Below are 19179 nucleotides of genomic sequence, written 5' to 3'. Positions count from 1 at the left end.
CCTCAAGAATGCCAGGGCAAGCACTTTCCTACTGGGAACACCCCCAGCCCTCGTCCCTCGTACTCACCAGTGTCTGCCTGTTGCATTTATTCTTCTTATCTCCTCTTCAGCTTTTTTTATTTTGCCACTACAATATATGCAAAGTTTTAATATAAAGGGTCACAATAGGAGGGTGGTTCTGTATTAAATATTAATTGCAACTGAGGATCCTGGACACAAAGCAGTGTGTTTGGACAGCTCTCCAGATGTGGACAGCTCTCCAGATGTGGTTTCCACGGTCTCTGTCAGGGAGGTACACAAGGACCAGAGCACGGCCTTTTCAGACAGGGTGTGGTGGTTTGAACTAGAAAGGCCTCCGCAGGCTCATGTGTTCGAATGCTCAGTTCCCAGCTGATGGAACTGTTCGGGAAGGATTATGAGGTGTGGTCTATAAGCAGGCCTACAGTTAAATGATTTCTTTATACGTTGCCTTGCTCATGGCCTCACTCTTCACAGCTGTTGAAAAGTAACTGAGGTCTGGGATATATATCTTCAAAGGAGGGTGAAGTAATTAAATCTGTACCCTTCGCAGAAGCAGCTGACTCTGGGGCTGTCGTCAGAAATTAACTATGTAGTTATTAACAGTGTGCTTGCCTCACAAGACCTCAGGGTTTAAGAAAACTAAAAAGTAATTTCATCATCAATTTCCTTCCATCTTTGAGATGTTATAGAGAGGAAGAGGAGAGTATAATAAAAGCAGTTATAAACGTGTAGACAAGGAAGTGTGTGGATATGAGGCAAACATGTGCTACATGTTTGAAAATGTCATAACGAAACCTAGTAATTTATATGCTAAAAATGTAATAACAATTACAGGTATAAACCCTAGGCTTCTAAAACAGAAACAGGGGATTGTGAGCAAGCTAGCTAGCCAGACCATACTGGCAAGTTTTGGGTTCCGCTGAGAGACCCTGCCTCAATGAATAAGATGGAGGGCCATCTAATAAGATTTGTGCTGTCAACCTCGGGCCTCCACGTGTATGCTCACACAGAAGCACATGCACCTGCATACACACAGAAACATACACATGCATACACACGAGTGTACACGATACATACAGACGTATAGAAAAAGGAAACAGGAGCTAGATATGATGGTGTGCACTCTTAACCTAGAAGCAGGCAGATCTCTGTGAGTTCAAGACCAGCCTGATCTATACCACAAGTTCCAGAACAGCCATTGCTCACAGTGAGGCTGTATCTAGAGAGAGAGAGAGAGAGAGAGAGAGAGAGAGAGAGAATGCAGAGACTAGGTAACCAGAGAAGCACTGACATCCAGTCATCTTTGTCTCTTGTGTCTGATGAACACACACACACACACACACACACACACACACACACACGCACTCCTTCACCAAGAGTCTTAAGTTATAACAACGTTGAAATGTCTCTGTCCTGCCACAATTCAGTGTGCTTGCCATTTCCTGCCCTTCCCTTGGTGACAGTTCTCTAACATGCTTCGCTTTCAACAAAACAACATAAATAATTTAAACGACTATAAAGTGATATACGATACAAAAGGATGGAAGGTTTAGACTATCTGCTGGAAACCAGCAACGTCACAAGTCCTCCACCTGCCCTAGGCTCCCTGGGGGTTTGGGAATGACTGAAGCAAGGCTCTTCCGTCCGTGTCTCTTTACTGTTTATGACAAAATGCTCCAAAGAGCAGCGTAGAGGCCATTGTAGGTATGTAGGCTGAGAAATGTAAGGAGGACTTCAAGATATCTTCAGCCCCAGCTCCAACGTGACCTCAAACACAGCAGTTCCCTTAGTGAGAGCTTCCCGAGCTCAGTCAACTCAAGCCCTGATTTGCAATGATGAATCTCAGTTCCTGGTTTAACTGATTTAACTGACAAAACTTAGGTGATCTGTTTAAGACCAAGACTTAAGTCCTCAGAACTGGGCAATTAAACCCAATGCAGGTGACAGCGGCTTGGGACAGAGCGGCAGATGAAGACAGAGCACACTGAAGCTTGTTTAGTTTGGGTTTGAGACAGGGGCTCAGGTAGCTCCAGGTGGCCCTGAATTCCTTATGTAGCTGACTGTCCTTGGACGCCCGAACCTCTGGCTTTTACCTCCTAACAGCTGAGATTCCAGACATAGCCGTCCACTGCTGATATTATTTTTCTATGTTTTTTGAAGTGGTCCCACGGAGGCCAACCTGGTCTCATCATGAATTAGTCGTGTAGCCGAAGATGACCTTGAAGTCCCAGTGTTCCTACATCTTCCCCTGCTGTGCTGGGACTCCGGGTGTTTGCCACTGTGGTCATCTCACACGCTCACTGCAGTCAAATGCCTTCAATCCAACAACTGTCAGTCATTCCAAGAACTCTTGGCCCCAAATTTATGTCTCCGGTCTGGACATTTCCTACATTGCATTTCCACTTTCTTTACTGGTTTTTCAACACAGGATTTCCCTGTGTATCCCTAGCTGTCCTGGAACTCACTCTGTAGAGCAGGCTGGCTTTGAACTCACAGTGATCAGCCTGCCTCTGCCTCTCAAATGCAGGAATTAAAGGTGTGTGCTACCACTGCCCAGCTAGATAGTCTAAAATCCTCACACTTCACCCCAAGCCTACTCCACTCAGTGTCCCCATCATTGTACCTGATGTCCTTCAAAGTCACATGGACTTTCTTCCTGACCCCTTGCCTTGCGCAGTTCTTCCAGTCTATTTACAAATCTCAACTCCATCATCAAACCTGTCCCAGAAGCCAGCCTCCCTGGCTCTACTCCCACTGCTTTGCTCTGAGTCATTCGCAGCTGGCTATCTCCTGGATTATTGAAAGAGCATCATCATAAACACGCAGATCATCCTCTTGTCTTTTCTAATAATAGCTGCTGGGAGGGGGAGGCTTGAGATGTAGCTCAGTTGGTAGACTCAGTAGCAGATGAGAAGTCTGGGATTTGATCCCCAGCACCACACAGACCAGAAATGACGATGTTCTCCCACTCCCTTTCGGAACCCACAAAGCGGTGACTCACGAGATGAGCACAATGTACCTGTCCCCTTTTTGCTCAAAGGCTTCCCTTCTGCTGACAGGTTGCCCAGTTTCCTTGTGGGACCATCTTCCTTTCAATCCAGACATACTTTTGAAATATTTTAGATCCTATAATTAGTAGATTGAAGGCAAACAATGAGTTTCCATAAAACAGCTACCCTAAGACTCCAATAAAGAAAAACAGCGCCCCTAGAGGCAAGGAGATGGGCTGCATCCGTGCCCCACCTTTCCTAAAGACTGCCTAAAGCAGCACCCCTTAACGCTGATAGGGTGAGAACAGCACTTCCTAGGGGTGGACAGGAGATAAGCACCCTTCAATCTTGAAACCAACAAACATTAGGCATGGTTCTAATTAATATAACTAACTTCATAGGCTTGTGGATAATAAGCCTAGTAACAAGCAAACAGAATAGAATCATCTGAAAAGTGGGATCATGGGTAATTGACCCAGATCTTCACATATGCTCGGTAGATGCTCTTACCTCTGAGCAACATTCTAGCCCAAACTCTGAGATAGGGGAAGGGGGATAGTGAGTCCAATGTGCTCAAGAGAAGTAGACATCAAGGAAATAAATGGCATGGGCCCTAGAGCCAGGATACTTGCCAGGGGACAACCGGCAAGGCACCTAATCTGTCTGCAGCTGGTATCCTGACCTATTGAAAACAGCCAAGCAAACCAGAGAAAAACAGGCGGTTCTATCTACCTGGGGCCAGCACTATAAATACAAAGGCTTTTTGCTCAGTGCCTGGCATGCAGGAAGTACCATCTAAGTGCTGCCTGTGGCTGGGGTTAGTACGGCCTGTGCTAACCTGGGAGCTAATGGAATGGATGGGACCTGAGTAAGCAGGCTGGCCACAAGGATCTCTGAGGTACCTGAAGAGACAGCGCTGAGGCCCTTCACACCAGCAGAGTGGAATGCGAACCAAGGGCCACGTCAAGGAAGACAAGTGAGGATGAGACGGTTTTATTTTCAAGTAAACATTTTATACATTTATTTATTGTATGGGGGTATGCTATACCATGAGTGGGGTTCAGAGTGTAACTTGTGGGAGTCAGCACTCTCCTTCGAACACATGGATCCCAGGGATCAAACTCAGGTCACCAGGGTCGGCAGCAAGCACCTTTATTCCATGAACCATCTCAATGGCCCATTTACTTTAAAACCAGCAATTCCTAACTGGCTCCAGAAAGAGCACTTCACCGCATGCACACCCACTTGGCTCTTCTTTGCCCTTGTCCCTTTATTCTTATGTGTGTAAATGCTTTGATTGCATATGTGTGTGCCCAGTGCCCATGGGTCCCTGAAAAGGGAGTTCCAGGCAGCTGTGAGCTGTAGATGCTGGGAACTAAACCAGGCGCCCACTGTGAGAGCCACAAATGCTCCTGTACCTGCTGAAAACTCACTCTGTAGACCAGGCTGACCTCGAACACATAGACATCATAGAGATCCACCTGTCTCTGCCTCCTGAGTGCTGGCAATAAAGGTGTGCGCCACCACTGTCCAGTTAGTTCCTTATCTACTTATTTTAAATATAGCACTTCATGATGTAGCATAGGATAGCCTGGAACTCTGTATGTAGATCAGGGTGGTCTCAAATTCAGAGATCTTCCCGCCTCTTCCTTGGAAGCCCTGGGACTAGAGGTGTGAGCCACTCTATGCCCAGCCGGTCCCCGCCCATTTCTCTTCCACAAAAAGACTACGCACAGAGGACTCCTTCTGAATGGGCATCACTCTTTATTGGAGTTTGTGTTGGGAACTGAACAGAGCACATTGTCTGTGGAGAAGAGGAGAAGGGGAAGAAAAGAAAATATGCTTCTGAAGATTTCATTTTCTTAGAACACTTTATGGTTTCAAATCCTTTTTTTACCCCACAGGAAGTTCAAGAATTCAAGTATGTTGCGTAGGGAGCGGTAATACAAAGGGTTTCTGCTCGCGTGCACCAGCGTGGTGGCGTTTGTCCGGGCGTGGAAACAAGCAGACAGATTTTCACATTTCTTCTACTCTCTTTTTTTTGTTTTTTGTTTTTGCTTTGGTAAGGCCAAACACCAAAAGGACACAGCATACAAATAAACCCAGGGTTGGGGAATCTATTGATTCCCAGAGGATAATGGCAATAGGTTTGGAATTGTCACATTGGCTTAAAAAAAACAAAACAAAACAAAACAAAAACACAACCCTCACCTCCCCAAACCCCACAAGTCACACGAGTCCTGATCCACTTCAGCCATCCCGATGCTGCACCTGTTCCCCAGAATCTTACTCGAGGGCTTGGTAGAAAGGCCAGGGCAACAGGGCTCTCTTAATTTTGTTTATAAAAAAAAAAAAAAAAAAAAAAAAAAAAAAAGGGCTATTTCAAAAGGGAAAAAAAACTGAAATTCAAATTCTGAAAATATCTTGCCTTTTTTATTAATCATGTCATCTAACACCAATTAAAAAAACAAGTATGTGAATATGATATAAAAATACGATCCCAAGATTAACACTTTGTCGCAGGCACAGGTATCTCACAGAATACGTGTTTGGAGGTCGGGAAAGGAGTCTGGTTTTGTTTCTCTTTAAAAAACCTACAGCGCAAGGAGGGTGAGGAAGGGGGAGATTCTTTAGCAGCAAAATGTCCGAGTTCTCTAGTCACATCGAAAAAACAAAACAGAACGAAAGCTCAGGGGGATGCTGCCCAGACCCGCTGCCATCACTAAAGACTTCCGTCGCCACAGCCCCAGGTGTGACAGGCGAGGGACGCGCTTTACTACACAGGCAATCGTAAAACTCGTCCCCCAAGCTTTTGACAGTTTGTCACTTAAATATATGTACAGGAATCGGGCTCCTCTTCTCATCATGTCTCTCAGCTCTCTACTGTTTGGTCACTCGGGGTGGGCTCTCAGGATCTGGCCACATCTGGCGGCAGGGTTGAGCAGCGGCTTTGAGGTGGATGCTGCTTCGGCCTGGCTGGCTGGCGTGGCTGTTTCCAGCAGAGAAGTGCGACAGGGACGGCTTAGTGGTCACTGCTCTGCTTCTCTCTCATCCAGGCTTGAATCTGCTCCTTCAGCTCTGGCACTGAGGGAGAAAAGACGGGGGATTAATGGCCTAGACGAACAGGCTCTGCAGCTTGTAGCTCTGTCTAAGAGGAAAGAGGCCACTCATTCCCTCTGCGAGCTGAAGTCCCTGGCAGAAGCAGCCACAGAGAGGGGGGCATTTACAGAAAAAGCAGGCCGAGTGCGTTCTGGCTTTTCCATAAAGAGCTTCACCTGGGTACTTTCTGCATGCAGTGTCTCTGTTTTTGACGTTGGTGCTGGGGACTGAATTTGGGGGTGTGCACACACTAGGCAAGGGTTCTGTGGGTAGAGATTTAGCCAACTTGCCTCTTTTATTTATTTGAGGCGGTGGCTCAACTAAGTGGTCTAGGCCGGTCTTGAACAGGCTACCCTTCTGCCTCATCCTCCCATTAGCTGGGATTACAGGTCCCAGGGCACGAGCATCAGCACTGCAAGGCAGGCTGAGCCTCCTACCTGGTTCCAGCATGCTCTCAGTCAGCATCTGGCGGTTGAAGGGGTCAGTGGGGGAGTTCAGAAGATGCCGCAGGATGATGGAGCGGTCCATTATGGTGCCCGAGGGCAGTCTCACAGGGTCGGTCATCAGGGTGTCCATCAGAGGGTCTGCAGAGACAAAGTGTAGCACACTAGCCCAATAATGGAAGCTACGACTGAAGAAGCACACTGTCCGACCAGTAAGAGACACAGCCAGAGGGAGAGCTGCGTACAGACCCCCGGGTCCCTGCATCCAGGAGGAGAAAATAGCAAGAATGGACAGCCGGGAAGCAGGCCCCTGGGACAGGACCCTTTGCCTGAAAACCAGACTCCTCCCTTTAGGAAGGTAGAGCCGTCTTTAAAGTCCTCATGGGTATCTGGTGAAATCACACTAAGGATGTTCATCCTTTAGTCTACACTATAATTCAAAATTTGTATACATAATTTTAGACAACTCTCAAAAAACACCTATAGCATGCCACCAAACAATAAAAAAACACAGATAGTGCCCCTGTAGTGGCTTTGATGAGAATGGTCCCCAGAGGCTCGTATATCTGAAGGTTTCATTCCCAGTTAGTAGAACTGTTTGGAAAGGATTAAGAGGGCGTGGCCTTGATGGAGGATGTGTGTCACTGGGAGTGGGATCATGTGCATCATGTCAGCTCTCAGCCCCATGCCTGCCCACCTGCCTGCCACCACGCTTCCTGCCATATTAGTCATAGACTAACCCCCTGAAACTGCAAATAAGCCCCTAATAAAATTCTTTCTCTTATAAGAGTTGCCTTGGGGCCAGGCAGTGGCGGCGAAGGCCTTTAATCCCAGCACTCAGGAGGCAGAGGTAGGCGGATGTCTATGAGTTTGAGGCTAGCCTGGTCTACAGAATGAGTTTCATGACAGCCAAGGCTACACAGAAAAACCCTGTCTCAAAAAACCAAAAGGAAAAAGAGTTGCCTTGGTCATAATGACCTTTCACGGCAGTAGAACAGTGACAAAGACAGCCCTCTCGACGCCACACACTTCCCATTACACCATAGACATGGACATGAGCAATAACTTGCCTCTAAACTCATCCGGCGCGTCGCTGTAGTCAATTTCTGCCCGTGCATTCTTGGCCACTATTTCCTCCACTTTCTCAGCAAGAAGCTTAAACTTCTCTATTGCAATGGTGGATTTGATTCCTGCCTTCCGCATCTTTGAAATGACTTCTTCAAACAGCTCTTTGCTGTAGGATCGCTGCAGATGAGGAAAGGCCGTGAGGTGAGAATATACTTGAATAGAAGAAAATCTTTAGAAAATGTCTAAGTGTACTGGGCGGTGGTGGCGCACGCCTTTAATCCCAGCACTCGGGAGGCAGAAGCAGGCGGATCTCTGTGAGTTCGAGGCCAGCCTGGTCTAGTTCCAGGACAGGCTCCAAAGCTACTGAGAAACCCTGTCTTAAAAAAAAAAAAAAAAATCGGGGGCTGGAGAGATGGCTCAGTGGTTAAGAGCATTGCCTGCTCTTCCAGAGGTCCTGAGTTCAATTCCCGGCAACCACATGGTGGCTCACAACCATCTGTAATGAAGTCTGGTGCCCTCTTCTGGCCTGCAGACATACACACAGACAGAATATTATATACATAATAAATAAATATTTAAAAAAAATCCAAGTGTAATGCATTTGATCTTTTGCTCCTAAAAATTACAACTATAAATTCTATATTCCAGTTTCCCAACAGATTGTGCCATGTGCACAGACAATAATGAATATAGTCACGAATGCAGACAGAGAATGACATGTGCCAACTGACCGCAGTCATCTATGGAAAAGGCTACTGGACCCAGAAAAATGTGAATTTTTATACTATGGGAGCTAGTAAGCATTTATTTTAAAATTAAGCTACTAAAAAGAAAAAGAAACCTAGTTTATTTCAATTTTTGTGGTGCGCTGGACCCTAGAAGCCCATGAAACAAGGTAAATTCCAGCTTTCTCACATAAAGGCGAGCACAGATAAAAATCAAATACACACCACTGCCTGATCACGGCGACACTTAGGGCTTGCTTTGCTCTAGTCATCGTCGATTCTCTAGGCTCGCTCGCTTATGCCTGGCACGGTGGCCATCACATGCATACTCCTTCCTGCCACTCAAGGGGCTGGAATAGGAGGATGGAAGGACGTCTCTAAGGCCAGCCGAGGCTAAATGGTGAGGCCCTATCTCAAAAGATCACAGTAACAAACAACAACCAAACCCCAGAAAAACCAATCACCAAGCACGCAAGAACACACCCATCCCTGAACCCAACGCTATTTAACGTCAGATATTCTACAGCACTGGACCACTCCAAGGCTGTGGGATAATCTTTTGTACACTGAGTATGTATGCTCTCATTGGTTGGTAATAAAGCTGATCTGGCCTATAGCCAGGCGGAGTAAGGCTAGGCAGGACAGCCAAACTGAAGATACAGAGAGGTGATGTGGGAGGTCCTTCTGTGTATGTGCTGCTTCTGTCAGTTGATGAATAAAGCCGCTTCAGCTAATGGACAGGTAAAGCCAAGCTAGAGAGAGAGAGAGAGAAAAGGTGGGGAGCCAGGGAGATGCCATGTAGCCGCCAAAAGAGCAGGTCTGAACATTACCAGCAAATCACAAGCCTCATGGCAAAATACAAGCTATTAGAAATAGGTTAATTTATAGTTAGAGTTAGTCAGTAAGAGGCTTACACCATTGACCAAATAATTATAGTATGTATTAAGCCTCAGAATGGCTAACAGGTGGACAGGACAGAAAAACCTCCATTTACAGAGAGGAATAAGGGCAGAGTGAGAGAGAGACACGAGCTAGCCGCTGGGGAAGAAAGATGCTAGAGGACAGAGAAAGCCGCGAGCCATGTTGCACAACACATGGCCGATTTAGGGTTTTTGCTCATATGGAAAAAAAGGGTTAGAAACATACACTAAGGACACACTGAGACAAAAGCCTTCTGAACGGGTCGCAGTATGTTAAAAAAAAAAAAATCTGTGTAGGTTTGCGAGAGAGAAGAAAAAGGGTAGGGGGCTGGAGAGATGGCTCAGCGGTTAAGAGCATTGCCTGCTCTTCCGAAGGTCCTGAGTTCAATTCCCAGCAACCACATGATGGCTCACAACCATCTGTAATGAGGTCTGGTGCCCTCTTCTGGCTTTCAGACATACACACAGACAGAATATTGTATACTCAATAAATAAATAAAAAAAAAAAAAGAAAAAGGGTAGAAACAGTCACAGGTTAAAAACAACTTAAAATAATAGTAAAGAGCCAGGCAGTAGTGCCGCACACCTTTAATCCCAGCACTCCGGAAGCAGAGGCAGGCGGATCTCAGTTAGAGGCCAGCCTGGTCTACAGAACGAGTTCCATGATTGTTACACAGAGAAACCCCGTCTCAAAACAACATAAAAAACAACAAAACAAAACTTAAAGTCCATTTTAGGGACTAGAGTAATGAATAAATACAATAAGCGGCACAAAGATGGAACACAGAGTCTGGATTGCGTATATTATTGTCTTTTCTTTAGTTATTTTGACTGTTAATAAGCAAGTAACTACTTAGAGAAATTTAATGATAAAAACTGCTGGATTAAACCAACCTATATACTTTAAAATATCCTGACTTCAAAATTTAAGTCAAAAGATATGTTACTTAGGTAAAGAGGTTCTGCTTTTATTTCTATAGGAAATGAGAGCTCTGGCGCTGTGGGACAATGCTCTTGCACACTGTAAAGATTTGTCACTCATATTAGCTTAATAAAATGCGGATTGGCCAGTAGCCAGGCAGGAAGTATAGGTGGGGTGACCAGACTAGGAGAATTCTGGGAAGAGGAAAGGGAGAAGAGTCAGCCACCAGCCAGACGTCCTGTGAATTTCTGAGCAGGATCCACACTGACACCTACATACAGACTCATCTCATAGCTGCGTTCTGCTGCAGTACTGGACCCCTCCCCATCTACCTACCCCTGCCTCCTCAGTGCTACATTTCAAAAACTTCCATTTCTAAATAACTACATAGCTCGCTTGCTCTGCATATCTACCCTACCCTCTCTCACCACACCCCCAATTCCAGCAATGGAGAAGCAGCCAGCTACACAGAGAGACCATGTCTCCAAAAAATAAGAGAAACATCAAAAAGCATTGAGGCAGTGTGTGGTAGCACACACCTGTGACTGCAGTACTCAGGAGGGTGACATTGGAGGATCGTGGGTTCGAGGCCAGCCTGTTTCAAAAATTTTAAGAAGATGGAAGCATATAAGTTCTTCTGTTTTCACTTACTCCTTTGGGTTAGATACAGGGAGACTGTTAGACTGTGTAAGGATGGATAACACTGCATGAATCAGACTGGAATATGTTATGTGTGTGAAGATAGAGACTTGGAACCAACAACGCAGCTTCTTGGCCGTTAGGTAGAAGGGAGAAGAATCTGGGTACAGGCTAGACCGCTGCCACAGATCTGTCCTCTACACCACACTATGTGCTCCTCTGTGCCCCACTTTCCTTATTTTAAAACAAAGAATTTAGTAGAAACTGAGTCACTGAATTCTATGATTACTAAATGAATGTAAACATGAGAGGTGGTCAGAAGTGGTACACAGTTAATAGGAGCCACTACTATGCTGAAGATGTCCCAAATGTCATGGTCATCTGTGTGCATGATGGCACACATCCAAGTACCTGAGGGGCAGAGTTTGAGATCAGGAGTTCAAGGCCAGCCTAGCCAAGAGGAGACCTTATCTCAAAAGACCTGGGAAAAAGTAGAAGCAGGACCAGAGACCAAGGAAGGAAGGAACCCTTGGTTTTCCTTTTTAAGAGCTCTGTAGCAGGACTGAGGACTGAGCCCCGGACTTTGCACATCCAGGTGCTGTATCACTGAACTACATTCCCAGCTCAGGGTTATTTTCAGAATGATCTCAGTAAGTCCAGGTTAGCCCTGAACTTGTGACGTCCTACTTCTAGCCTCCTGGGTATCTGGAATACAGGACTGTGCTACCAGGGGAGCCCCTTTTGTTTCGACGTGACATCACAGAGGGAAGGTGTGGAGAACAGTCTGTCCTGTACCAGTGGCTGACATGAAGGACAGGGAGTGATGTGAACAGCAGGAGGCATGGCAGCTCTCAGCAGAGGACCTGGGAAGACCTGCATTTCCTGAGAAATATCAAAAGCCCCACTTTTTCCTGTATTTGAAGTGGGGAAAACTCAAGGAGAGAGAGATAGAGATAGAGAGAGAGAGAGAAGTGCACAGGTTCTGCCAAGAAGGCGCAGTCAGAAGATTCAAAAGTGCACAGCCCAGTGATGGGTATCAGGCCTCCTGGGAAAGGCCCGCTTCTCACTCACCTGGTCATCAGCAATGGCTTTAGCAAAGCGAGCACAGTCCAGCTGCAAGTAAATATCCGTCAGTTGGTCCAACAGCTTCTTTGGCTCAAAACCGTACTTCTCCGGGTTTTCAACTTTCAGGTCCCGGCACTTGGGGCCACACAGCTGCTGGAGGTTAAAGTTCAGCATGGCTGCTAATCGGGGTCCAAGTTCCTAGGAAATGAGAGGATAACAAGACAGGTCAAGCTGCTGAGAATGTCGGGGACCAGAAACTCCCACTCAAGTGGAGCCACAGGAACTGGCTAGTTTAAGCTCCAGAGAACCCTGAAATGTGCCGTGCAAATGCTAGCTAGAGAAAGCTGATCTAAAACCATATAGTCCAGTGTGGAGCAGTCAGGGACAGGGAAGCGGGCACAGCTATAGTCCAGTGTGGAGCAGTCGGGGACAGGGAAGCGGGCACAGCTATAGTCCAGTGTGGAGCAGCCGGGAACAGAGAAGCGGGTAGAGCTGCTGGGTTTCTTGGCTATAAGAAGTGCTTAAGCCAGCCAGTAAAGAAGGTAGAGATGAAGGCTGAAGAGATGGCTCAGCTGTTAAGCACACTGGCTTCTCTTCCAGAGGACACAAGTTCGGTTCCCAGTGCTCACAACAGGGAGCCCATGACTGCTGGGTAACTCCAGCTCCAGGGGCTCTGACACCGTCTTCTGACTCCAGAGGCACTGGCAAACATGTGGCAACATTGACCCCAGCACCCACTTGTAAATACAATAAATCTTAAAAAAAAAAAAAAAAAAAGTAGAGCTAATACTAGTCTACCTGTGGCCAATTCCAGTCAGATTCTTCTTTTGTTAAAGTTTTATTTGAATATGGTCATTATTTTGTAAATAAAGCTTTATTAGAAAACAACCCGGCTTGTTTATGTCCACGCGATTAGCATGAGCACAGCTGACAAGTTGCCCAAGACATGCAGTCTACGCATCTTCAAAGGGCTTTGTAGAGAATGTTAGTAAATCCCTCCCGCACATCCTTGAGGGAAGCAGGCCCTGGACGGGGGGCTCTTTTCTCCCTGCTGCTGAGCTGAGATCTGCTTATCAAGAGACAGGAAAGGACCCAGTCTCAGGCTGCAGACAGGCCACTGGGTGACAGGGCCTCTGCTGGAGGCAACATGAATCATGTGATGAGCAAGGAGGAAATACAGAGAACTGGAGGGACACACGGCAGAGCTCACACGACAACTGGAGGGGACACACAGAGCTATCTGTTGACAGGCCTCGGCTCCCTTTGATGGCTCCTCTCCTTGGACCGCCACACCACAAAGCATCACAGCTTCTTACCGGGGTGGTCAAAACAAGCAGGTCTCTTAGAGTATACTGCTCAGATTCAACCTCAGAAATATGAGCCTGTGGTTACTGAGATGCCTTTAACCAACCACAAGCCTCAATCAATTTTCAGTGGCCTCAATGTTACAAAGTTACTCAGTTCCCACTGGCCTTCAGCGGCCTTGATGTTACAAAGTTACTTAAAAAGCATCCAAGACATCTATCAATCATTTTACTTAATGTCCTCCAAATCTGTATCTGTTATACTTTTATGATACAAAAAAAAAACAGAAATCAGTAACAATAAAATTGTGTTATAAACCCATAATCCAGACGTGTTGTGTATATAGAAAAGGCAAGCCACCTAGAAGCGAGCATTTGAGTACATGTTAAGGGGTCTCATTTTAGACGGGTACAATAGTACGTAATGTGTTATCAACTGATAGAACAAAATTAGAAAGAATTTCATCACTGATTGCTGTGGTTAAAATTAACAATTGTGCTGAGTTCTAAGTGTTGCATGTGTCACCCCAAAGATAACACAAGCACCCCAGTTTCTACTCACTGGTCTGAGGAACGGCTTCTGGACTTGCTTAGTGAGGAGATGGAACATGTCCACGGTTTCAGTCGCCAGCGCGAGATAAGATCGTGAAACGCGCTCATCCTGAGAAAGCTGAGATTGCCGGGCCTGCTGCTGATCCTAGGAAACACCAAATGGATGCCAAAGAAATTTCAGTACCAGCCACCTGCTCATAAAAAATGTCAAGTGCAAAGGAAAAACATGGCTGGCTTACAATCTAGATTGTAATAAAGCCACAGTACTCTGGGAAGGAGGAAATGACCACACCACCAGCACACTGTCCAGACAGCCTTCTAGACATATTGAATGGTGGGTGGTGTTGGATTATAACCCAGGACCTGGCACATGCTAAGCACAGGCTCTACCACTGGCCTACACCCCCAGCCCTGGCCTGTTACTGACTGTGGGATTTCCCTCTGTATGCTGTGAATATCACTGGTGAATAAAGAAACTGCCTTGGCCTGTTGATAGGGCAGAAGTTAGGTAGACGGGGAAAACTAAACTGCATGCTGGGAGAAAGGAGTGAGGAGAAGCCATGTAGCCCCTGCCAGAGAAAGATGCCAGGCAGAACTTTACCCAGTAAGCCACAGCCATGTGGCAATGCACAGAATAGAGATGGGTTAGTTCAGGATATGAGGTAGCCAGAAATACGCTTAAGCTATTGGCCAAACAGTATTGCAAATAATATGGTTTCTGTGTGATTATTTCAGGGCCAAGCAGCCAGGAAACAAATAAGCGACCTCCTTACTATAACTGACCTCATGAGAACGGCCACACTGAGTTCCAGGAAGGATGACTCAGACTATGGGAGTACCTGATACACACACACACTGGAGCTACAGACTTTTACTTAGTCATCAACATTAAAAATATTGAGATTAGGGTTGGAGAGGTGGCTCAGTGGCTAAGAGCACTGGTTGCTCTTGCAGAGGACCCTGGTTTAATTGCCAGCACTCACATGGTGGCTCACAACCACCGTAACTCTAGTTCCAAGGGATGAGGCCTCCTGGACTCCACAGGTACAAGAATGCATTTGGTGTAAGCTTGCACATGCAGGCAAACATGCAGGCAAACATACACCTAAGTGCCTGCAGATGGCCACTGTGTGAACTGCGAGACCCGGCACCATCAGGCTGCCGTTCTGTACAGCTCCAGCATGCTTACCTACAGCACCATCCTTTGCCTCCATCCTGCCACAGACCAGGAAATAAGGTAATAAATAGACTTTGATTCATGGGGGAAATCAGTAGAGCAATGAAAGCTTTGCAGCCAGCTCATCAGCTAAGACTTACTCATTTTTTGAGATAGGGTCCCATGCAACACAGGCTGGCCACCAAAAAGCTACACAGCTAAGGAAGACCTGGAAGTTCTCATCCTACAAGATCACATGTGCACGCCACGACACTCAGCTTAACAGATCTGTGTGTGCATGTTCACATGTATAGGTAATGCAAAGTTAAGGCCAGAGAATAACCTTATGTCTTACTCCTGGACTATTCCCAACACTTTTTTCCCCCCCTTTTTCCTTTTTAAACAGTTTCTTTCACTGGCTTGGAACTTGCCAAGTAGGCAAGGCTAACTTGCCCCAAGGACCTCGCTGTATCCACCTCCTAAGCAGTAGAATTACAATTGTGTGCTACCACACAGCTTCCAGGGGAGGGTCAGGGCAAACATCTGGAATAACTGATATAGGCCAGTGAGCACCCTTGGACCTGGTGCTACAGTCCGTGCCTGGCAGAGACTCTGCAGTAAGAGTGGGAAGCTGCCCATGGTCTAGAATGAGCCCATTGAGAAAAGGCTGCATCAGGAAAGACACAGGGAGAGCAAGGCCTCAGTGTCCTCAGCGTCAGTCTGAGTGCCAGCTCCTCCATTTGTAAACACTGTGGGCTCTGACGTAGGCTGGAGCAAGACAGACAAGGAAAATTAGGGGAACACTTATTTACAACTAGCTAGAAGCCTGCAACTTTACTACAACTGATCACACAAAATCACCTATGGAGACGAGTACTGAAACAAAGACGATATAACAACAAACCTTTTGTGCTTAGGGCCAGAATGTGTGTGGCCTTGAGTATAACTGTGTTAGCCCTTCTTTTTCATCCCTAAATTTAAGCAGCAGACCTCACAAAACCACCTCACAGTTACATTTATAAAGGGTAATTCTTCTAAGATGAGAGAAATAGAAAACCAGTTCATCCTCCCACCCATCAATAAATGCGCATTTTACTGATTTTTTTTAATGTGAGCATATTATGCCTAGATGAATGTCAGTGTACTGTGTACCCATGGAGGTCAGAAGAGGGTGCTGGACATCCCCTGGACCTGGAGTTACAGACAGTTGTAAGGTGGCATGTGGATGCTGGGAGACAAGCTTGAGCCAACTCTCCAGCTCTTGGTTCATATGTTTTTATTTAAATTTAAAAAATAAACTTTGTGTTTTGCAAGTTACAGCACTGTAACATGTGCTACAGAAACACACAATCTCCATTTTACAAACATCTAAGGTCAAAGGCTAGGCTCACAATCAAAAGTATAAAAATAAGCTGGCTGGAGCCTGGTGGTGGTGGTGGTGGTGGCGGCAGCGCACGCCTTTAATCCCAGGATGCAGGAGGCAGAGGCAGGCGGATCTCTGAGTTTGAGGCCAGCCTGGTCTACAGAGTGACTTCCTGGATATCCAGGGCTACACAGAGAGACCCTGTCTTGAAAAACCAACCAACCAATCAAACAAACAAAAAAAACCGAGCTGGGTGGCAATAGGGCACACCTTTAATTCCAGCACTCAGGAGGCAGAGGCAGGATCTCTAAATTCAAGAGTAGCCTGGTATACACGGTGAGTTCCAGGACAGCCAGGGCTACACAGAGAAACCCAGCCTCAAAACAAAACAAAAAAACAAAAACAGAAACTCCTAACACACCCTTCAACCAGACACCCAGAAAGGCTGACAGTGATGGTGAAGGATTAGGGAGGTTTTGGGGAGAGAAGAGTGGTATTGGGGTCACAACAGTCTGGATGCACAGCACTGCAGGAAGAGGGGACAGCAAGTGCAGAGAAGCCAGTGTAGGAGTGGGGCGAATTCAGAGGGGGTATCCCTATGCTATGTGCACCAGAAAGGGTGAAGGCTGGGAGCCCAAGACTGTACTGCAAGTACCAAGGCCAAAGAGAATAGTGACTAAGACAGCAGAAAGGCCACATACACCCTTACTGACCTTCCTGCCTCGGCAGCCGGAGTACTGCCAACGGCAGGTATACAACCACATCCAGTTTAACCCAAAGCTCCATGCATGTAGGGCAAGCACTCTACCAGTGAGAGCTTTAGCTCCCGGAGATAAAAGAGCCTCCAGATGGGGGAGGGAGCAGAGGAGAAACAAGGTGACCCAGCATTCAGTAGAATGAAGCTGCCATTTGTTACGGTTGTTGACTGGAACTCAGAGAGGAGATTTAAAGGACAACATGGACAAGCCAGGATTGAGGGAGTCATGCACAGCCGAATGGCAGAGCAAGCCAGCACTGCTCAGAGGTCTGTGGGCAGAAGTGCTCTCGGCAGTGGAGCTGCACTTGCAGTCTTTAAAATAGCACTGGAAAAGATGAGATCACCTGGCAGGGACTTCAAGCAGAGTCATCAGAGAATGTGCAGGTGTATCTGGCTGTGTGAGGAGTGGGGGGTTAGTGTGTTGGGAGGGGTGGGGTATAATGATGAGAGACAGGATAACACGGGCAGACACATCACTGCTGTGAAATGAACAGTGTCAGGCACAGTTGCTTATTATAGAGTTTGCTACGACATCAGATATCAAAGCTTCAATATTCTTCAGCATCCTGCCAGTACCCCACTGAGAAACGCTACCCAGGGGAGGGGTGGGGAACACTTAGAAGAAGCAGTGGACTGAGCCCTAAATCTACCATTGCTCAGAGGCTGGGGGATGAGGAAGTAGAAGGCAGGCAGCAACCTTGGATCAAAGCTCAAGGAAAAGTTGTTCGTAAAAAAACACCTTCGAGACATTTGTGCCTTTAAAACCCCATTAAGAGAAGAATCAGTAGTATTTGTTGTCTCAAATAAATGCACTGACTAGGATAAAGAGAGTGTGCTTCAGGCCCAGAAACCAACCTCTAAGAGGTCTCCACTAGGCAGCACGGGAGGGTTTACAAGTACTGACGAGGAAGTCAAGCGAGGTGGGGCCATGCAGGACACTGACTATGTACAGCCAACCATTCGGCTGGGTTTGGACAGAATGGGGAGTATTCTCACACATTAAGAACAGGACATCTGATGCTTGGGAAGACCAATGAAACACTAGAACACTGCACACTGAAGGCTAGGTCTGTCCTGGGCTACTGCTTACAATGTCCCTGTAGGTCACAGACCCAGCCCACCTCGAATGGAAGAGCTGAGGCTCTTTTGATTTGCCTTATCTGGTTTCTCAGCATGGTTTCAACAGTCTGGAGCCTGATTAGAAGTTAGGGCACACTGGGAAGGTACAGGGCAGCAGGGCCGCGTAGATTCTACCCTAAGAGAGATGGGAGCAAACAGACGAGGAGTGTCTAGAAATGAGCCGGAGCAACAGGCAGAAGACACGCAGTGGGGCAAACGTGAGCCGGAGCAACAGGCAGAAGACACGCAGTGGGGCAAACGTGAGCCAGTGGAAATGCTGCACTAACTCAACAGTGTCAGAGGCAAGGGCTGTGGGGGACAGGGAAACGGAGCTAGGCAGTCGTGGACACCCAGGTAGAACAAGATGTGAAATTCTCATCAAAGCTGCAGGAATACTTGTAATGAAAAGCTTCCCTAAACTGGGGTATGGTAGTACATACCTTTAATGTTAACTATCAGAGGGCAGAGGCAAGGGGATTTCTGTGAGCTCCAGGCCAACCAGGAACCAGGGTCACCTTGGGAGCGGGGGGGGGGGTCCCCTTAAATGCCCTTCAGTGTCCTACAGTAAAGACACTTATGACAGGATGTCAGCATTGTCACTGTGAGCTCAGGCTGCCACAGGTCTCTCAAAGGGCAGACCCTAGGGGAAGCGACTCTGACTCTGAGCCAACTCATTAATGATATTCCTAGGAGCTGTCAGGGTCTGCTAGGTGTCAGAAGAGGGCAGTGGACGTTTACTGGCACAGCATGAATTTATCATGGAACCTGGCAACTAGGCCTTTTTCTAATAGTAACGGAATGGGAAAACCAAGAAAAAGCTCCAACAGAATCCTAGGAGATTCTCAGCCATCTACAGAAGGCCATGTGAACAAACCCAGCAGAGAGAAGCCTGGAGATTTATTTCTTGGCTACCACACAAGTCAAAACACACACAAATAAACATTTCTCTAAACAGTCCTTTAACTAAAAGGCAGGGGAAGTGTCCACAAAGCATTGGGAAAGGCTTCTCATTTCTCATATTTTGGATTTAAGATTT

At 46.7% G+C, this 19179-nt stretch overlaps 1 protein-coding gene across 2 annotated transcripts in view; it reads right to left on the bottom strand.

Moving 5' to 3' along the window:
• Positions 1-5362: 5362 nt before the first annotated feature.
• The window catches only part of Ube4b (ubiquitination factor E4B), a 99470-nt gene continuing 85653 nt past the window's right edge, over positions 5363-19179 (bottom strand). For both annotated transcript variants that reach the window (XM_050153345.1, XM_050153344.1), the window contains 5 exons: positions 13759-13893; positions 11899-12090; positions 7624-7798; positions 6548-6694; positions 5363-6095 (listed from right to left, as the gene is read on the bottom strand). In XM_050153345.1, the coding sequence (XP_050009302.1) occupies positions 6034-6095; positions 6548-6694; positions 7624-7798; positions 11899-12090; positions 13759-13893 (711 nt within the window). In that variant the 3' untranslated portion in view covers positions 5363-6033. The remainder of the gene's footprint in view (positions 6096-6547; positions 6695-7623; positions 7799-11898; positions 12091-13758; positions 13894-19179) is intronic.

The sequence above is a fragment of the Alexandromys fortis genome, unplaced genomic scaffold, assembly GCF_014885135.2.
Source record: "Alexandromys fortis isolate MF-2015 unplaced genomic scaffold, M_Fortis_MF-2015_v1.1 scaffold_88, whole genome shotgun sequence".
Classification (NCBI taxonomy): domain Eukaryota; kingdom Metazoa; phylum Chordata; class Mammalia; order Rodentia; family Cricetidae; genus Alexandromys; species Alexandromys fortis.
Note: the sequence above shows the minus strand (reverse complement) of the source record. Positions and strands in the feature narration are given on the sequence as shown.